The sequence below is a fragment of the Pogoniulus pusillus genome, chromosome 12 (genome assembly GCF_015220805.1).
Source record: "Pogoniulus pusillus isolate bPogPus1 chromosome 12, bPogPus1.pri, whole genome shotgun sequence".
NCBI lineage: Eukaryota > Metazoa > Chordata > Aves > Piciformes > Lybiidae > Pogoniulus > Pogoniulus pusillus.
The window spans coordinates 13,949,222-13,963,801 of NC_087275.1; the positions used below are offsets into that span (position 1 = coordinate 13,949,222).

General features: G+C 43.4%; 1 protein-coding gene across 1 annotated transcript in view; it reads right to left on the bottom strand.

The window, feature by feature from the left end:
• Positions 1-374, bottom strand: part of CYYR1 (cysteine and tyrosine rich 1) — a 59,997-nt gene extending 59,623 nt beyond the window's left edge. The window contains exon 1 of the mRNA XM_064152371.1: positions 248-374. Coding sequence (XP_064008441.1) covers positions 248-338 — 91 coding nt within the window. The 5' untranslated portion in view covers positions 339-374. The remainder of the gene's footprint in view (positions 1-247) is intronic.
• Positions 375-14,580: the final 14,206 nt, after the last annotated feature.

The window sequence follows — 14,580 nt, forward strand, 5'->3', positions numbered from 1 at the left end:
AGAGGGACTCGCACACAGCACACTTCATGCGAGAGAGGCACCCTGGCAGCGCAATCACCAACAAGGCAAAGCCACTACGACTGCCTTGGAACGGCCGGTCCTAGCTACCCGCGGCGACAGCCGGCGGGGGGCAGAGTGAGGGCCACCGACGAGCGCGGCCCTCAACGCCCTCCCAGCCCCGCCTGCACCCGCTGCCTGTGAATTCGCGGCTCCCCCCCGCCTCACGCACCCGTCCGGCCCCGCTGACCTGCTAGGAAGAGGAGGAGGAGGAAAGGGGGGAGCAGCACTCCCCAGGGGGGGTACCCCTCGGCCCGGACGCGCCGCCTCGCTACCTCCATGCCGGCGGCGGCCACGGAGCCGCCGACCGCCCCGTCGCGGTGCGGCGCGGAGGCGGGCCGGGGGCGGTGGCGGGCCCGGGGTGGGGAGAGTGGCAGTGGCGGTGGCGGGCGGCGACGTCGAGGCCGGGCCGAGCCCGTCCCGCCGCGCCGCTGCCGCCCCCAAGCTAGCCCAGCGGCTCCGCGGGTGGCTGCAGCGGGGCTGCCCCGTCGCGGCTCGGCCCCTCACGCTTCCCCGCCTCCCGCCGCCTTTGTCCGGCTCGGCCCTCGCCGGGCCGGGGCTAGGCCCGCGGAGGAGCCCTGAAGGGGCGTGAAAGGCTTCGACAGCCGTCCTCCTACTGCCCCGATCAGACGCTGAATTCGAGCGGTTTTGGTTTTGTCTGCTGGGATTAAAATAGTGCTAGAAAGTGGTATTAAAATAGTGGTCGTTTGTAAAGTAGGATTAAGGTCATGATTTGTTTGTAAAGGCAAGCGCGGAATCTGTGTGCGGGAAGGGATGCGCTCTGGTAAAGGTTGGGTACCAGCCACAGCGGTGGCAAAAGCGGACTTCTGCCAGTGGGGCTGCTGTGCCTGTGGTTTTCACCCTGAGCTGCCTCTCGGCAGTCTGCTGCCACCAGGAACCTCAGCGTGACCATGCTGCTGCCTAAAAAAATGCAATTATGTTTGTCCATGCTGCTCAGGATTAAAGATTTTCCGTGCCCAGGTTAGAAACATGCTCGGTCTGAAGTGTTTTTCAAGAGTAGCTTTTGATAACCCTCTAACTGCTGCCACAATTAACACCTTGCGAGCATTTCCAGAGGCAGGGCCCAGAGGCCAAGATCACTCAGCTTGCCGTCTCAGAAAACAAAAGAGTTACGCCTGAGTTTGCATGAAAAGCTGCAAGTCGAGGAACGCTCTTTGAAAGTATGAAGTATGCATACAAGAATGAGAAACATCCACAGGTGTTTCTGCTCATAAAGAGCTTCCTGCTGCCAGCAGCTTAGAGGGGAAGGCTCACACAGAAATGGATAGTGAATTGTTTTTAAAGGTTTAGCTCTTCTACCTCCAAACTTCCAAGCCAAATCGTTTGAAAGCTGTTTGCTTTGCTTAGCAATGGAGACAAAAGGGGTTTTTAAATGTATGGCAGAACCTGGACTGTCAACGAAAAAAACAACTTTTTGTGTTTTTTAACTACCCTGCAGTAGGTATCGCTTAGTTTTTGCAACAGTCTGAATTTAATGTGTAAAAGAAAATCTCTGTGCATGAAGGCTGCTGAAAGTAAAACTGAGACCAGGTGGGTAAAGGAATTGCATCTGCTTCCTGTGTCTTTGTCTGGCCACAGGCCACAGTTCATCCCTAAACAAAAGCTTGAAAAAGTAACACGGTTTTGCCAATAGATAGCAATGGTAGTCAAAGAAAATAATTTATCAGGTAAAGGAGACTCAGATCTGGTAGGTAACTCCCAGAAACTCTGACATCTTCAAGTTTTGGTTGTAATTAATCATCTTTGATCACCATGCCACACTATCTTATAAAAGTCTTTTGTTGGTATTTATTTTCTGCTTTTCCACTCGTGTTGCTGGTTTCTTCCCTTGCAGTCCTCTTCACGCTTCTCTCATCAAGTTGTATTTCAGTGTTTCCCATAATTAGTGTGTAAAACTGCCCAGTAGTTGAAGACAACGTCTGTAAATACCTGAGGGCTGGGTCTCAAGATGATTGTCTCTTTTCACAGAACCACAGAATTAGCAGAGTTGGAAAGGATGTCAAGGAAAGGATCATCTAAACACCCCTGACATAGGCAGGGACGCTTTCTACTAGATCAACTTGCCCAGAGACACTTCCAGCCTGGCCTTAAAAAATTCCAAGGATGAGGTTTCCACTATCAACGTGGGCAACTTGTTGCAGTGTCTCTCACTGTTCTTATGGTGAAGAACTTCTTCCTAACCTCTAATCTAAATCTACTTTCCTCTAGCTTGGATCCATTTCCCCTACTATCACTACCTGACACCCAAAAAGTCCTTCACCAGCTTTCTTGTAGGCCACCTTCAGATACTGGAAGGTCACAATAAGGTTTCCTCAGAGCCTTCTCTTCTCCAAAATGAACAGCCCCAACTCTCTCAGCTTGTCCTTATGGGAGAGGTGCTCCAGCCCTCTGTTCATCCTTGTGGCCCTTCTCTGGACACATTCCAGCATATCTTTCTTGGAATAGGAGCTGCAGAATTAGACAACAGTGCTCCAGGTAAGGTCTCACAAAGGCAATGTAGAGGTGGAGAATGACATCTCTCAACCTGCTGGCTGTACTTCTCTTGATGCAGCCCAGGATATGGTTGGCTTTCTGAGCTGCAGGTGTACACTGGTGGCTCATATTGATGTTCTCATCCACCACTACCCTGAAGTTCTTCAAGGCTTCTCACTGCCCAGCCTATATCGGTGCAGGACCCTGCACTTGGTCTTGTTGAACCTCATAATGCTGGCATTGGCCCACCTCTGCAGCCTGTCAAGGTCCCTCTCTATGGATCCCTTCCTTCCAGCATGTCAGCCACACCACACAGCTTGGTGTCATCAGGAAACTTGCTGAGAGTGCACTCAATGCTACTGCCATGGCGCTGACGGAAGATGTTAAACAAGACTGGTCCCAATACTGATCCCTGAGGGGCTCCACTTTTTAACTGGCCTTCACTTGGTATGGACCCATTGACAGACACTCTTTGGATGCAGTCATCCAGCCAATTCTTTATCCACTGAGTGGTCCATCAAACCCATGTTTTACCAGCTTGGAGATCAGGACATCATGTGGGGCAATGTCAAAGGCTTTGTTCAGGTCCAGATAAATTACTTCAGCTGCTCTTACCTTGTCTATTGATGTTGTGACCTTGTCTTAGAAGTCCATCGGATTTGTCAGGCATGATTTGCCCTTGGTGAAGCTGTGTTGATTGTACCTAATCACTTCTTTGTTGTTCTTCTGCCTCAGCAGTGCCTCCAGGAGGATCTGCTCCATGATCTTACTGGGTACAGAGGAGAGACTGACTGACCTATAGTTCCATGGATCATCCTTCTTTCCCAGTTTGAAAGTGGGGGTTATGTTTCCATACCTAGATGCAGTACTCCAGGTGAGGTTTCACCAGAGCAAAGTGGCATAATCACCTCTCTGGATCTGCTGGCAGTGCACCTTTCATGAAGCCCAGGATGTGATTTGCCTTCTGTGCTGCAAGCTCACACTGCCTGCACATGTCCAGCTTCTTGTCCATCCACCCCATGTCTGTTTCCACAGGGCTGCTTTCTCTCACCCCTCAATTTGTATTAGTAGTGAGGATTGTTCCAGCTCAGGTGCAGAACACCCTGTACTTGCTCTTGTTGAACCGCATGAGGTTCACCTGGGCCCACCTCTCCAGCTTGTGCAGATCCCTCTGAATGAGATCCCATCCCTCTGGCATATTGACAGCACCACTCAGCTTGGTGTCATCTGCAACCTCAATCCAACTGTCTATATCATGGATAAAAATATTGAACTGTTACGAATTACCCCATTAGGAGGACCCGTGATGGACACCACTTGTCACTGCTCTCCACCTAAACTTCAAGTTGAGTACTATCCTCTGGATGTGGCTGTCCAGCCAATTTGTTATCCACTGAACAGTTCACCCATGAAATTTGTATCTCTCCAACTTGGTGAGTCGGATGTTGTGGAGGACTGTGTCAAAGGCCTTGCAGAAGTCCAAACAGATCACATCCATAGGCCATGTCTACTAACACAGTCACTTTATCTTAGAAAGCCACTAGGTTCTGCCCCTAGTAAAACCATGCTGGCTGTCTTGAATCACCTCCCTGTCCTCCATGTGCCTTAACATAGTCTCTAGGAGGATCTGTTCCATAAACATGGGCATCTTCAAGGGTTGCTCTAGGGTAGCCCCCTGCCCAGGTAAGAAGACCACCCAAAGGAAGGAGCTAAAATCCTATCCCTGATGATACTCCTTATAAAACTCCCTATCAGCACCACATGATGGGAAAATCATCTCTTATCAGAAATGACTTTTTAGTGATGGTTTTGAAAAGCACAGAAGATTGATAACATTATGTTAAGTGTACTATCCCTGAAGTGCTAATCTTCAGGCACAGTTCAAGGAGAAAATCTTGTTCCCAGTGCACTACTATATTGAAACTCACTGTAATCAGGCATCTCTGTCTCCAGAAGCTTAATTAGTAGTTTAGAAACAGTAATTATCACACATGGAGCACTAGAGGAATCTTAATAGAGAAACAGGCACATGCTCAGGACAAACATTTAAACTTCTTTACCTCTAGACTACCTCTAGAGAAATCACTTCAAAACAATTAACAGGATACCTTATATACATACTAAGGAGGTCCCTTGTTGAGCTTACATTGCTAACTGACTCAACATGGGAAAAGATAAATTTTCTACATATTTTCTACTACAACCAACTTCTGAGCATCTGCAAAGTTTGCAGCAGCAAACTCCTGGTTCTAGAAAGAGGAGCAGTGAGAAAAATATCTGTTCAGCTCTGCTTCATATTATCAGGTAATAGCATGAAAAGGTAGTCTCATGTTCTGAACATTGTGCACCTCAGAGCACCATCTTCTCTTCCTGGTTTTGTAATATCTGAGAATGTGATTCTCAAGTCAGGAGCAGTGCCTGTATGTGGTCTTCCATCTAGGAGAAATGTAAACATCACCTTTGTTTTCCTGTAGGTTCCTTGTGTCAGTGCCCAGCAGTAGACAGTACAGAGATACACTTTAGTTTGGATGATGAGTGTAATTTCATTTCACACTTCATTCAGTATCTTCTCTTCTCCTGCACTGTGAAATAACAACCAAGATCAGCTGACAGAGGGCATACTCCAACCTGTGCCAAAGTTAATGAAAGGCTTCCCAGTGATTCCACTTTTAGCTGAACTGGGATTTTAATTTTTCTGATCTCCTTCTCTCTCCCTTTACCTCACCGCTAGTCAAAAAGACTCAATCTTTTCTTCTCTTTTAAATGGAAATCTTTTCACAGTTCTGATCAGTTTTATTGCCACTTTGGGATGTTCTTTCTGCTATTTTTTTTAATGAGGATGGCCTGAATGCTAAATGCAACATTTCAAATGGATTTTCAATATCAAAGTCTATCCTCTTGACAGAGTGCCATGTCTTTTCCTCACTGCTCCATTAGCACGTATTAAGTTTATTGTGGTATTGGCATATAGCTGTACATGCACTATTTAATGACTATAACAACAAAAAAAGGCAAAAAAAAGAGCTTGCTTTCTTTTTCAAAACTGCTGGCTCTGACTACATTGCTACTTACCTCCATGCAAGCCACCTTATTATCTCTTTTGGGATTTCTGTTCTCTACCAGTACCTTTGACACTGAGGAATCTATCACAGAGCTCCTAGAAGGCTATGAGAGAGTCTTCTCTGCCCAGACAGTCAGTCTCTGTCACATGAGGAATGTATTCAATCCTCCTGCCTGTTCCTGTATAAAGCTTGCAAAAAGCATAATGCAGGGATGCTGCTATTCCTAGGCAGCAAACAACATCTCTTATGACCCCTTCAGTTACATCTACTACGTTAAGATAGATGTAATCTCTGTGGTTACAATGGTTATGTCTGCAGAATTATTCTAGTACTACAGGTGAAAATACACTATTTTTGTAAACTTGTGTAAGAGCTGGTGAAATCTTTACCTACAAGTTGCCTCTAGAAAAGATTAAGGCAGCAGAGAGGGTAGGTGAATGTTTTTAAAATTATTTTCAAGATAGACCTTTTCTGGTTTATATCCTCTTCATGCATTTATTGTCAGGGAGGGAAAGAGTGGAAGACCTTTGGCATTACTTTTACTAAGAGCAAAGAATGTCTAAAAAATGCTGAATCCTTTCAAGTAGAGCACCAGATGGTGATTTATAACCCTATGCTGACAATAGGCATCTGCTGAAAGGCTGATTTTCCTTCAGACTTGATAAACAATATGTAAAAATACAGGCACTTGGTTTCCTTAATTAAACACTTGCATAATAAACTCATCAGCAGAACTTGGGAAGCCTAGCCAACAGTAACAAAACCTGGAGAAAATTCACTAACCATGCTTATTGTCCTTTCATACTTCAGGGACTTTAGTTGAAAATTTTACCCTGCACATGGTTTTTAGGGGAAAATGGTAAGTTTTTGTGAAGAGCATCCTCTTTTAGAATGCGAAGTTTAGTCAGTGAACAAAGTGTATATGGGCATGAGAAACAAGGTGGAAATTACCAAGCTAAAATGTTATATCAATGTCCTTATCACTTATTTTTCACATTCCTTCTACACAGCATTTTAGAAGATCAGCCAAGGCTTCAATTATGTTAGAAAGCATTGAAATAATATGCAGAGCTCTGTACCAAATTATTTTGGTGTCAGGAAAAGTGATGTACCCCAGAAAGTCATAAATCCCCATAGTTTGTCAGGGGCTATTACCAGCAGTCAAGATGTAGCATTTTTCTAATATTTAGTTTTGTGTCTTAGGAAAAGATGAGCAGCCCAGGACTGAAGGAACTATGGATACTGCTGAATCTCTCTCACATGTTGATTCAGGGATGTCACACCTAAGAATTTGAGCTGGAATTTGTAAATAGAAAATACTAAATATTATTTTTAATAAAGTTAATTCTTTACAAGTGAATATTACTGTCCTGTAATGTTAATAGGAAATGTCATCATCTGTCAGATACAATGAAAACAAAGCTACACCTCTGAAAACATGGCAGAGGCTGACATTAAGTTACTATTTATGAGAAGAGGGTGGTATGATAAGGGTAGAAGCTCCCTTGTCCTACTGGCCACACTGTTCCTGATCCAGGCCAGGATGCCTTTGGCTCTCCTGGCCACCTGGGCACACTGCTGGCTCATGTTCAGCCTAATATCTACCACAACCCCCAGGTCTCTTTCCTCCTGGCTGCTCTCCAGCCACTCTGTCCCCAGCCTGTAGAGCTGCTTGGGATTGTTGTGGCCAAAGTATAGAACTCTGCACTTGACCTTGTTAAATCTCATCCCATTGGCCTCTGCCCACCCATCCAGTCTATCTAGGTCCCTCTGCAGGGCTCTCCTACCCTCCAACAGATCAACACCTGCTTCTAGCTTGGTGTCGTCTGCAAACTTACTGATGCTGGACTCAATCCCCTGGTCCAGGTCATCAATAAAGATACTGAACAGGACTGGGCCCAGCACTGATCCCTGGGGAACACCACTAGTGACTGGCTGCCAACTGGATGTGGCACCATTCACCACCACTCTCTGGCTTGGCCCTCCAGCCAGTTCTTGACCCATATAAGAGTGAATCTGTCCAAGCCACAAGCTGCCAGCTTTGCCAGGAGCTTGTTGTGGCAGACGCTGTCAAAGGCTTTGCTCAAGTTCAGGTAGACTACATCTACAGCCTGCCCCACATTCACCAGGCAGGTAACCTGATCATAAAAGGAGATCAGGTTGGTGAGGCAGGACCTGCCCATCCTATACCCATGCTGGCTGGGCCTGATCCCTTGGCCATCCTGTAGATGCTTTGTGATGGCACTCAAGATGACCTGTTCCATGACCTTGCCTGGCACTGAGGTCAGGCTGACAGGTCTGTGGTTTTCTGGTTCCTCCTTTTGGCCCTTCTTGTGGATGGGCATCACATTGGCAGCTTCCAGTCTTTGAGGACCTCTCCAGTAGTGCTGCTGCTATTTCTGTTCTCCTTTGTGTAACCTTACATCCCTGCAGTAAAGTAGTAAACTGTCCTTATCTCATCTAACATCTCTGGCTCCCAGGTCTTTTTCCTCCTTGCCCACCCAGAGGGGAGGAGGAGGCAGGGGGAAAGGAGAAACCCCTCTGTTGTGAGCAGAATGCCAGGACTCAGCTGCCAGCTGAGTTAAAAACAGGGCAGAATTGAAGCAGGTAATCTTCTGTAATGCTATGTTCTTACTTATTTGCTTGGGCAAAGATAGCTATCTGCTCTTTTTAAAAGGGCATCTCTTGTATTGCATCCTTATAATCCTCATAGTTGCAACAAAATTTATGTAGCTCTCGGTGCTTCTCAAGATTGAGTGACTTGACAGGAACCATTGCGCTAAAAAAGCTTAAGTTTCCCTCTTGAAGCCTAAGGAGCTATAGAGATAGCTGATCTGAAAGGATGTCAGTCCAACATGGTCCTCATGGAAATGATGGTGAAATGTCACTAACTCAGCAGATAGCCTACAGTAATTGCCTCCTTGTTATCCCTTTCGGTATCCTGTTTCAAGGATTGAAACAGGAGAGTGGTATGTGACAACATTATTTCATTAAATTGTCACACAAGAAAGAACCCAGACCCTGTTAGCTGAACTCAGTGCCTTGCCTTTCAGAATTTTTTTGGCTTGCATGTCTACACCTCAAACTGTTACATAAATTAATATGAGAAACAGCAGCACCAGATGAGTTGACGAGATAGGGAAGAGAAAGAAACCCAAATACCATAATCACAATTCTACAACTACGAAAGAGCTCAAAGACACACGTCTGAAGGTGGCCACTTGTATTACCTTCAGCTTTAGAATTGCTCTGGACAAAATGCTCTTCTTTGAGTAACTTTAGGATGTAGGAGCAAATCTTTGCCTATTTCTCCATCTGACATAAGTGGCAGTTAAAAATCAATCCAAAACGTTCTAAACTCTTCAGTTAAAGATGATGAAAAAATGTTTTGGAGCAGGGTAAAACTCATTGATGTTGAAGGCAGAGAGAAAGGTCAAGACAACCCTATCTATATTCAGCAACGTTCCTAATCATCTTGGCCAGTGGCACTGGAATTAACTATTCAGACTGTCATTCTCGTTAGCACCTTGGCACCTTGCTAGTTCACTAGAACTGGCAATAGAAACAAGTGATTTGTATTAATAAGCTGAGGCAAAATAACCCCACATGCCCACAGTTGCTACATGTTTTTCAGCTTCCCAGAAAAGCTCAACTGAGCAAATTGTGTCTCCTTTTTTTCAATGCTGTGTACAATCATCTTTGTATCAACCCCCATGAAACAAAGTATTCTAGAAGAAAAAGATTGTCAGTATTCTTAGAGTGGTGTTCCACTTCCTGCTCTGTTAAGAAAATAAGGTAAAGAGACTGAACGTCTTTTCTAATTCACTATAAATCAACGACAGGAGGAAGATTTGAACCTAAATGAACCTGAGCTCCTGATCAAGTGCAGTCATGAGTATTATCCTGAATATAGCAGTAGAAATATTAAGCAGACTGGTTTCAACTCAAGGGATTCTGGTGAGAAAGCTGACAAAACTTGCACCACACTCTGGTCACACATATAAAAGAAAAAGGTGCTTTGAGAATTATGGCTTTACTCCAGTTCAAAATGCAGATATCGAGTATGGCAATATAAAAACTATACACATGGTTTTTCTTCCTAACACATATATATGTGTGTGCACATCTAAATATTTTTACAAGCATATACACACACAAGAGCTTTCTTAAGCTTAAAATCTTCAAGTCCAGGGGCTAGATACAGAGAAGAAATACAGGGATTCAGAAGCAAGTGCCAAGGACTAATAAATAGAAGATTAAAGCTCACCCTTCTAAGAAGTGCCTTACAGACATCTTGCAAAGACTTCTTGCCATAAAATGGACATACTGGGGTTGAGGGGCTGTTAACAGGAATGAAAAATGCTATTAATTACAACATGTCTAACAAATGACAAATACATCTTCTTTATTCTTTTCAGACATTTCAGGTTTTTTAGGTCCCACTCTTTCCTGCCAAGATCAAAGCTCAGAGGTTTTTGTTTAAGGAATAAATTTTGAAGAAGAAAACATTTTCTAGAGACTTCATGGCCTGTTACCATAACAGTTCAGGTGATCCTTTTTCGAGCAATGGCCCGATTTTTTGTGGTACACCTTAACTTTGGGGGTAGATTTTCAATCTCTCATATTTTTTTTTTTCTCTCAAATTGGGAGGCAGCTTGTGTGCAGTGTCACCCTTGCCAGCAGCACAGCAGCTGTTAATTGTATTCTTCAGAGTTCATCGTGTGGTGACACAAGATGTGGAACTGAAAAGCAAAGGACTGGAACAGCACAGGCATATAATCATAAGGCAGAGGCGTGTGTTATAATCAAGGCATATACATTCCATTTTGGAACTGAAAAAACTATCTTTTCAGAGTGATGAAAGACTTGCTAAAATGGGTTGTAGGAACTATGCCAAGAGATTACTAACTTAATCAGAAGAGAACACATCTCTGTGTACTTTCAGATTTAATTGCATCTATCCAGATTTATCCCTGTACAATGAATTACCATGTATACAATTAGTAACTATTTTTTTACAAAGGATAGGGGAAAGCGAATTCTTCCCTCCTGCATTAATCCACATGCACTGGATGCAGTAAGTGCAACATTTTATCAAGGACTTCAGCCCCCTACCCCCTTACCCTTGGGGACATTCTTTCTGAAGCTCCCATTTAGACACCAGAATGGGTCAGCTTGTGAAAAAGTGTTGCAGCACAGGACTTTGTCCTCGTTGTGTCACAAAAGCAACAGTCTGTGCAGACTTATTTAGGGTGCCAGGAAGATGGGTGATGGATGAGGAAGGGACATAGGGAAAATCTGTATCAGCATGTTGGTGCTGAGTGCCTAAAAAATCTGTTCTGTTGGAAATTCATGTCTCTACAGCTCTTTGCTACCTAGCTTCCCCGCGTGTCAAATTTGATTGGTGTGGGATTTTACTAAGAACACACCAATGCAATCATGTAATTCACTCACAGGACAGCTGCCTAGATTCTCTTGCCAGCTCAGGGCAATTCCCATGAAAATCAAGGGTATTATGTCAATATGGAAACTGTAAATGAGCTCAGTCCTGCAAAAAAAGGGCAGCACAACTTCCTCCAAAAATAGCCAACTCATCATGCACCCATGCTCCCATTCTACTCTTGGTATTACCTTCTCTTGTTCTGGCTTGGAAATCAGCAGGGCTGCCCAAGCTGCTCTGCCAACCATTGTTAATGTTTTTTTTAAAAGCTTTCCTGGTTGGGTGATTTTCTGTGAGCAAAACTGGGCCAGAGGTCTATGCAAGGCACAGTATATGTAATGAGCATATCCTTTCCATATCCTTTGTTCTGTTTCCAGGGTTGACCTGCTGGAAAGTAGCTTTGTGGAGAAGTACTTGGGAGTGCTGGTGAACAAGTTCACCATGAACCATCATTGTGCCCTCATGGCAAAGAAGGCCAAGAGTATTCTGGGGTGCATTAGAGAAGAGTGTGGTTGAGGGAGGTTCTCCTCCCTCTCTACTTTGTCCTGGAGTGTTGTATCCATTTCTGGACTCCCTAGTTCAAGAGTGATGGGGAACTACTGAGAGAGTGTCCAAAGGTAATTAGAGGACTGCAGCATCTCTCTTAAGAAGAGAGGCTGAGAGACCTGGCACTGTTTAGCCTGGAAAATAGAAGAATGAGAGGAGATCTTATAAATTCCTATAAATATCTAAAGGATGGAGGTCATGAGGATGGTGCTGGGCATTTTTCAGGATAGGACAAGGGACAACAGGTGCAAACTGGAGCAAAGGAGGTTCCACCTCAGCATGAAGAGAAACTTTGAGGGTGGTGGAGCACTGGAACAAGCTGCCCAGAGGGGTAGTGGAATCCTTCTCTGGAGAGTTTCAAAACCCATCTGGATATGATCCAGTGCAACCTGATCCAGGTGTACCTGCATTAGCAGGGAGGTTGGAGTAGATGATGTCCAGAGGTCCCCTTTCCAAACCCTACCATTCTGTGACTCTATGGAGTCCCTATCTATCGAAGAAACCAGCCTCCTACATTGCACTTACTATTTATCTTCCTGTGATATCAGGAACTATCAGACATTCCTGTGATAAAGCACAAGTTTAAAATTCCATTCATCTGCTTATGGTGATAATTATTATAACTGGTTGATCACCAATGAGGGTCACTTCAGGGAAATTGGCTAGAAATCTGAAGCTACAAAAGGTAGATTCTGAAAATCATCTCCAAAGGTCTCTTGCATTCGGTTGTATATACTCAGCTGGTAATGCAGCACCATCTAAAATCAAAAAAGTAACAATGAATGTTAGTAATCTTAAAGATGTTTCACAGCCTATGCATAAGTTTGCATGTCATTAATTCCAGTAAAGTGATTGCCAGTGAAAATTAGGCTTTGCAGACAGCTATCACATAGTGACTGGTATTTTCTCTATTCAGAGTAGAAAATACTACCTCTAAAACAAAGTTGCTGTCTAAATTACAGCCACTGTATTACATCACCTGGCCACATGTAGTTTTACTAAAACATTTAAAAACAAAGTTGGCACATGTAATACTTATTCCTTCATAGCCATGACCATCAAAAGAAATACTGTTTTGATTTCTTAAAGGCAATGTTATTGGTCAATAATACTCTGTGTGCATGTGACAAGCTGTCAAGGAGTGACCTCTTCAGGAAACAGTGATATTCTGACTCTTATTTGACAGAAATATCCTCACAGGGCATGATGACAGCTGGGATAATAATAAAGTATTTTAAACATTTAAAATTTAATACAACCCCAAAACATTTAAAAACAGTGTTCTGAGGATAAGGTAAATCATGCTTTAGCATTCCAATTAAAAACCAAACCAAAACCATAATGCTTAAGTGTGGGAATGCAATGTGAAGAAGGATAATAACAGGCTGATGCTGACCTTGGTTCCCACCAGCTGCTGGCTACCTTATCTCAGAAAGGATAGATAACAGACACCTTGTTAATGAGGAAAACAGGGTGTGGTTTATGCAGATAGACTGGGTTATCCTTGTCTAATTATGATAACGTGTAGGTGTGTGCTCTATGCTCAAAGACTACATAATGAGAGTCAGAACAATCAATAGAGTCTCTGGCATAATTCACATTGAATCGTCTGGAGTCCATGTGACATTGCTTTTGATCACACTGATCTGTCAGGGCCTTGAGCACGTCTCCCACAGCTAACCCAATAGATGCAACACTGAAGTCATGACAGATATTTGAAACATGCCATTTATGTTTGGAATTCGTGATGTTGTAAACTGATGTAGAGCCAACAAAATCTGAGCAGTTATACCAGCCAACAACAAATAAGGATGTGGCTCATCATGTGTACACTCAAAGCTTGTAGAAGGTGCTAACTGCAGGAACATCTATATGCAAGCTCATAAAATGGGAAGATACTGAACTATAGGACCAAATCCCAATTATTATCTGGAAGCCACAATGAGAAACATAAAGAATAACAGGAACAGAGAGATGGATGGAAAGAAAAATAATTCTCAGAAGTGGCAAGGATTTCCTTTGTGAGCTGTCCCTGAGCTTTGTACCCCTTGTTTATCAAACCTTAAATTAAATTGGATGATAACAGCTACCCACAGAGCACTCAGTTCACTATTCTTTTGTGAGTTACATTGAAAACCATCAACAGAATCTTTAATAGAAGGCAAGTTCTATCTTACGATCCAAATGCTACAGGTAAGTAGCACTAAGTAATAAGTTCAAATGTGTAACATCTTTAGCACTGTCAGCATCACAATGCAAAATAAAGATGACTTTTTTGATAGCACAAAGATTGTTGATGAACTTGTGCTGTAGTAAGAGACATCATAACTAGAATTCAGAGTAGAAAAATCTCGGTTGCTTGTCAACAAAGAATGTAAAAATGAGTGGTTTACAACTGTTTGTTCCGTTATTGTACCAGGGTAAAAGCAGCCTATACTAATATGCTATGCAAGTGAATGCGTAGTTCATGGTAGCATACGTATCTGAAGGCTAGAATGTAGCTGAATATATCCAAGGCCATTTGTCATTTGCAGGGGGAAAGAGAATCATTATCCTCCACATTTTCCAGAACAGAGGCCATTTTATGGATTTGAATAGGCTTAACATTTGAAGGACTGCTCCTACAAGAGGTTTTTTTTTTTTTTGCCATTCTCTCTCAGTTGAGTAAAGAGAAAAAGAAGCGCAGAATTCCTGCTGTTCCTGAAATTCCTCAACAAAGATCACCACCACCATCCTCATAGTTTCAAAAGTACTTCTTGCCTGAATTCTGTGTTCCACAAAAAAAAAAGGTTAAAAAATGCTGTAAAGCTGCATGCCATTGGTTATCCTGAGATAGAACCCGATTTAAAACCTACACTGGTATTTTACATGTGTGTCAAAAATAAGTACTATTCATCCCGCTAGCAGCAAGTGACTTATGCAACTGTTGTAAGCCAATTACAGGTACCCAGGATATGATGGCTCTGGGCATTCATCAATTTG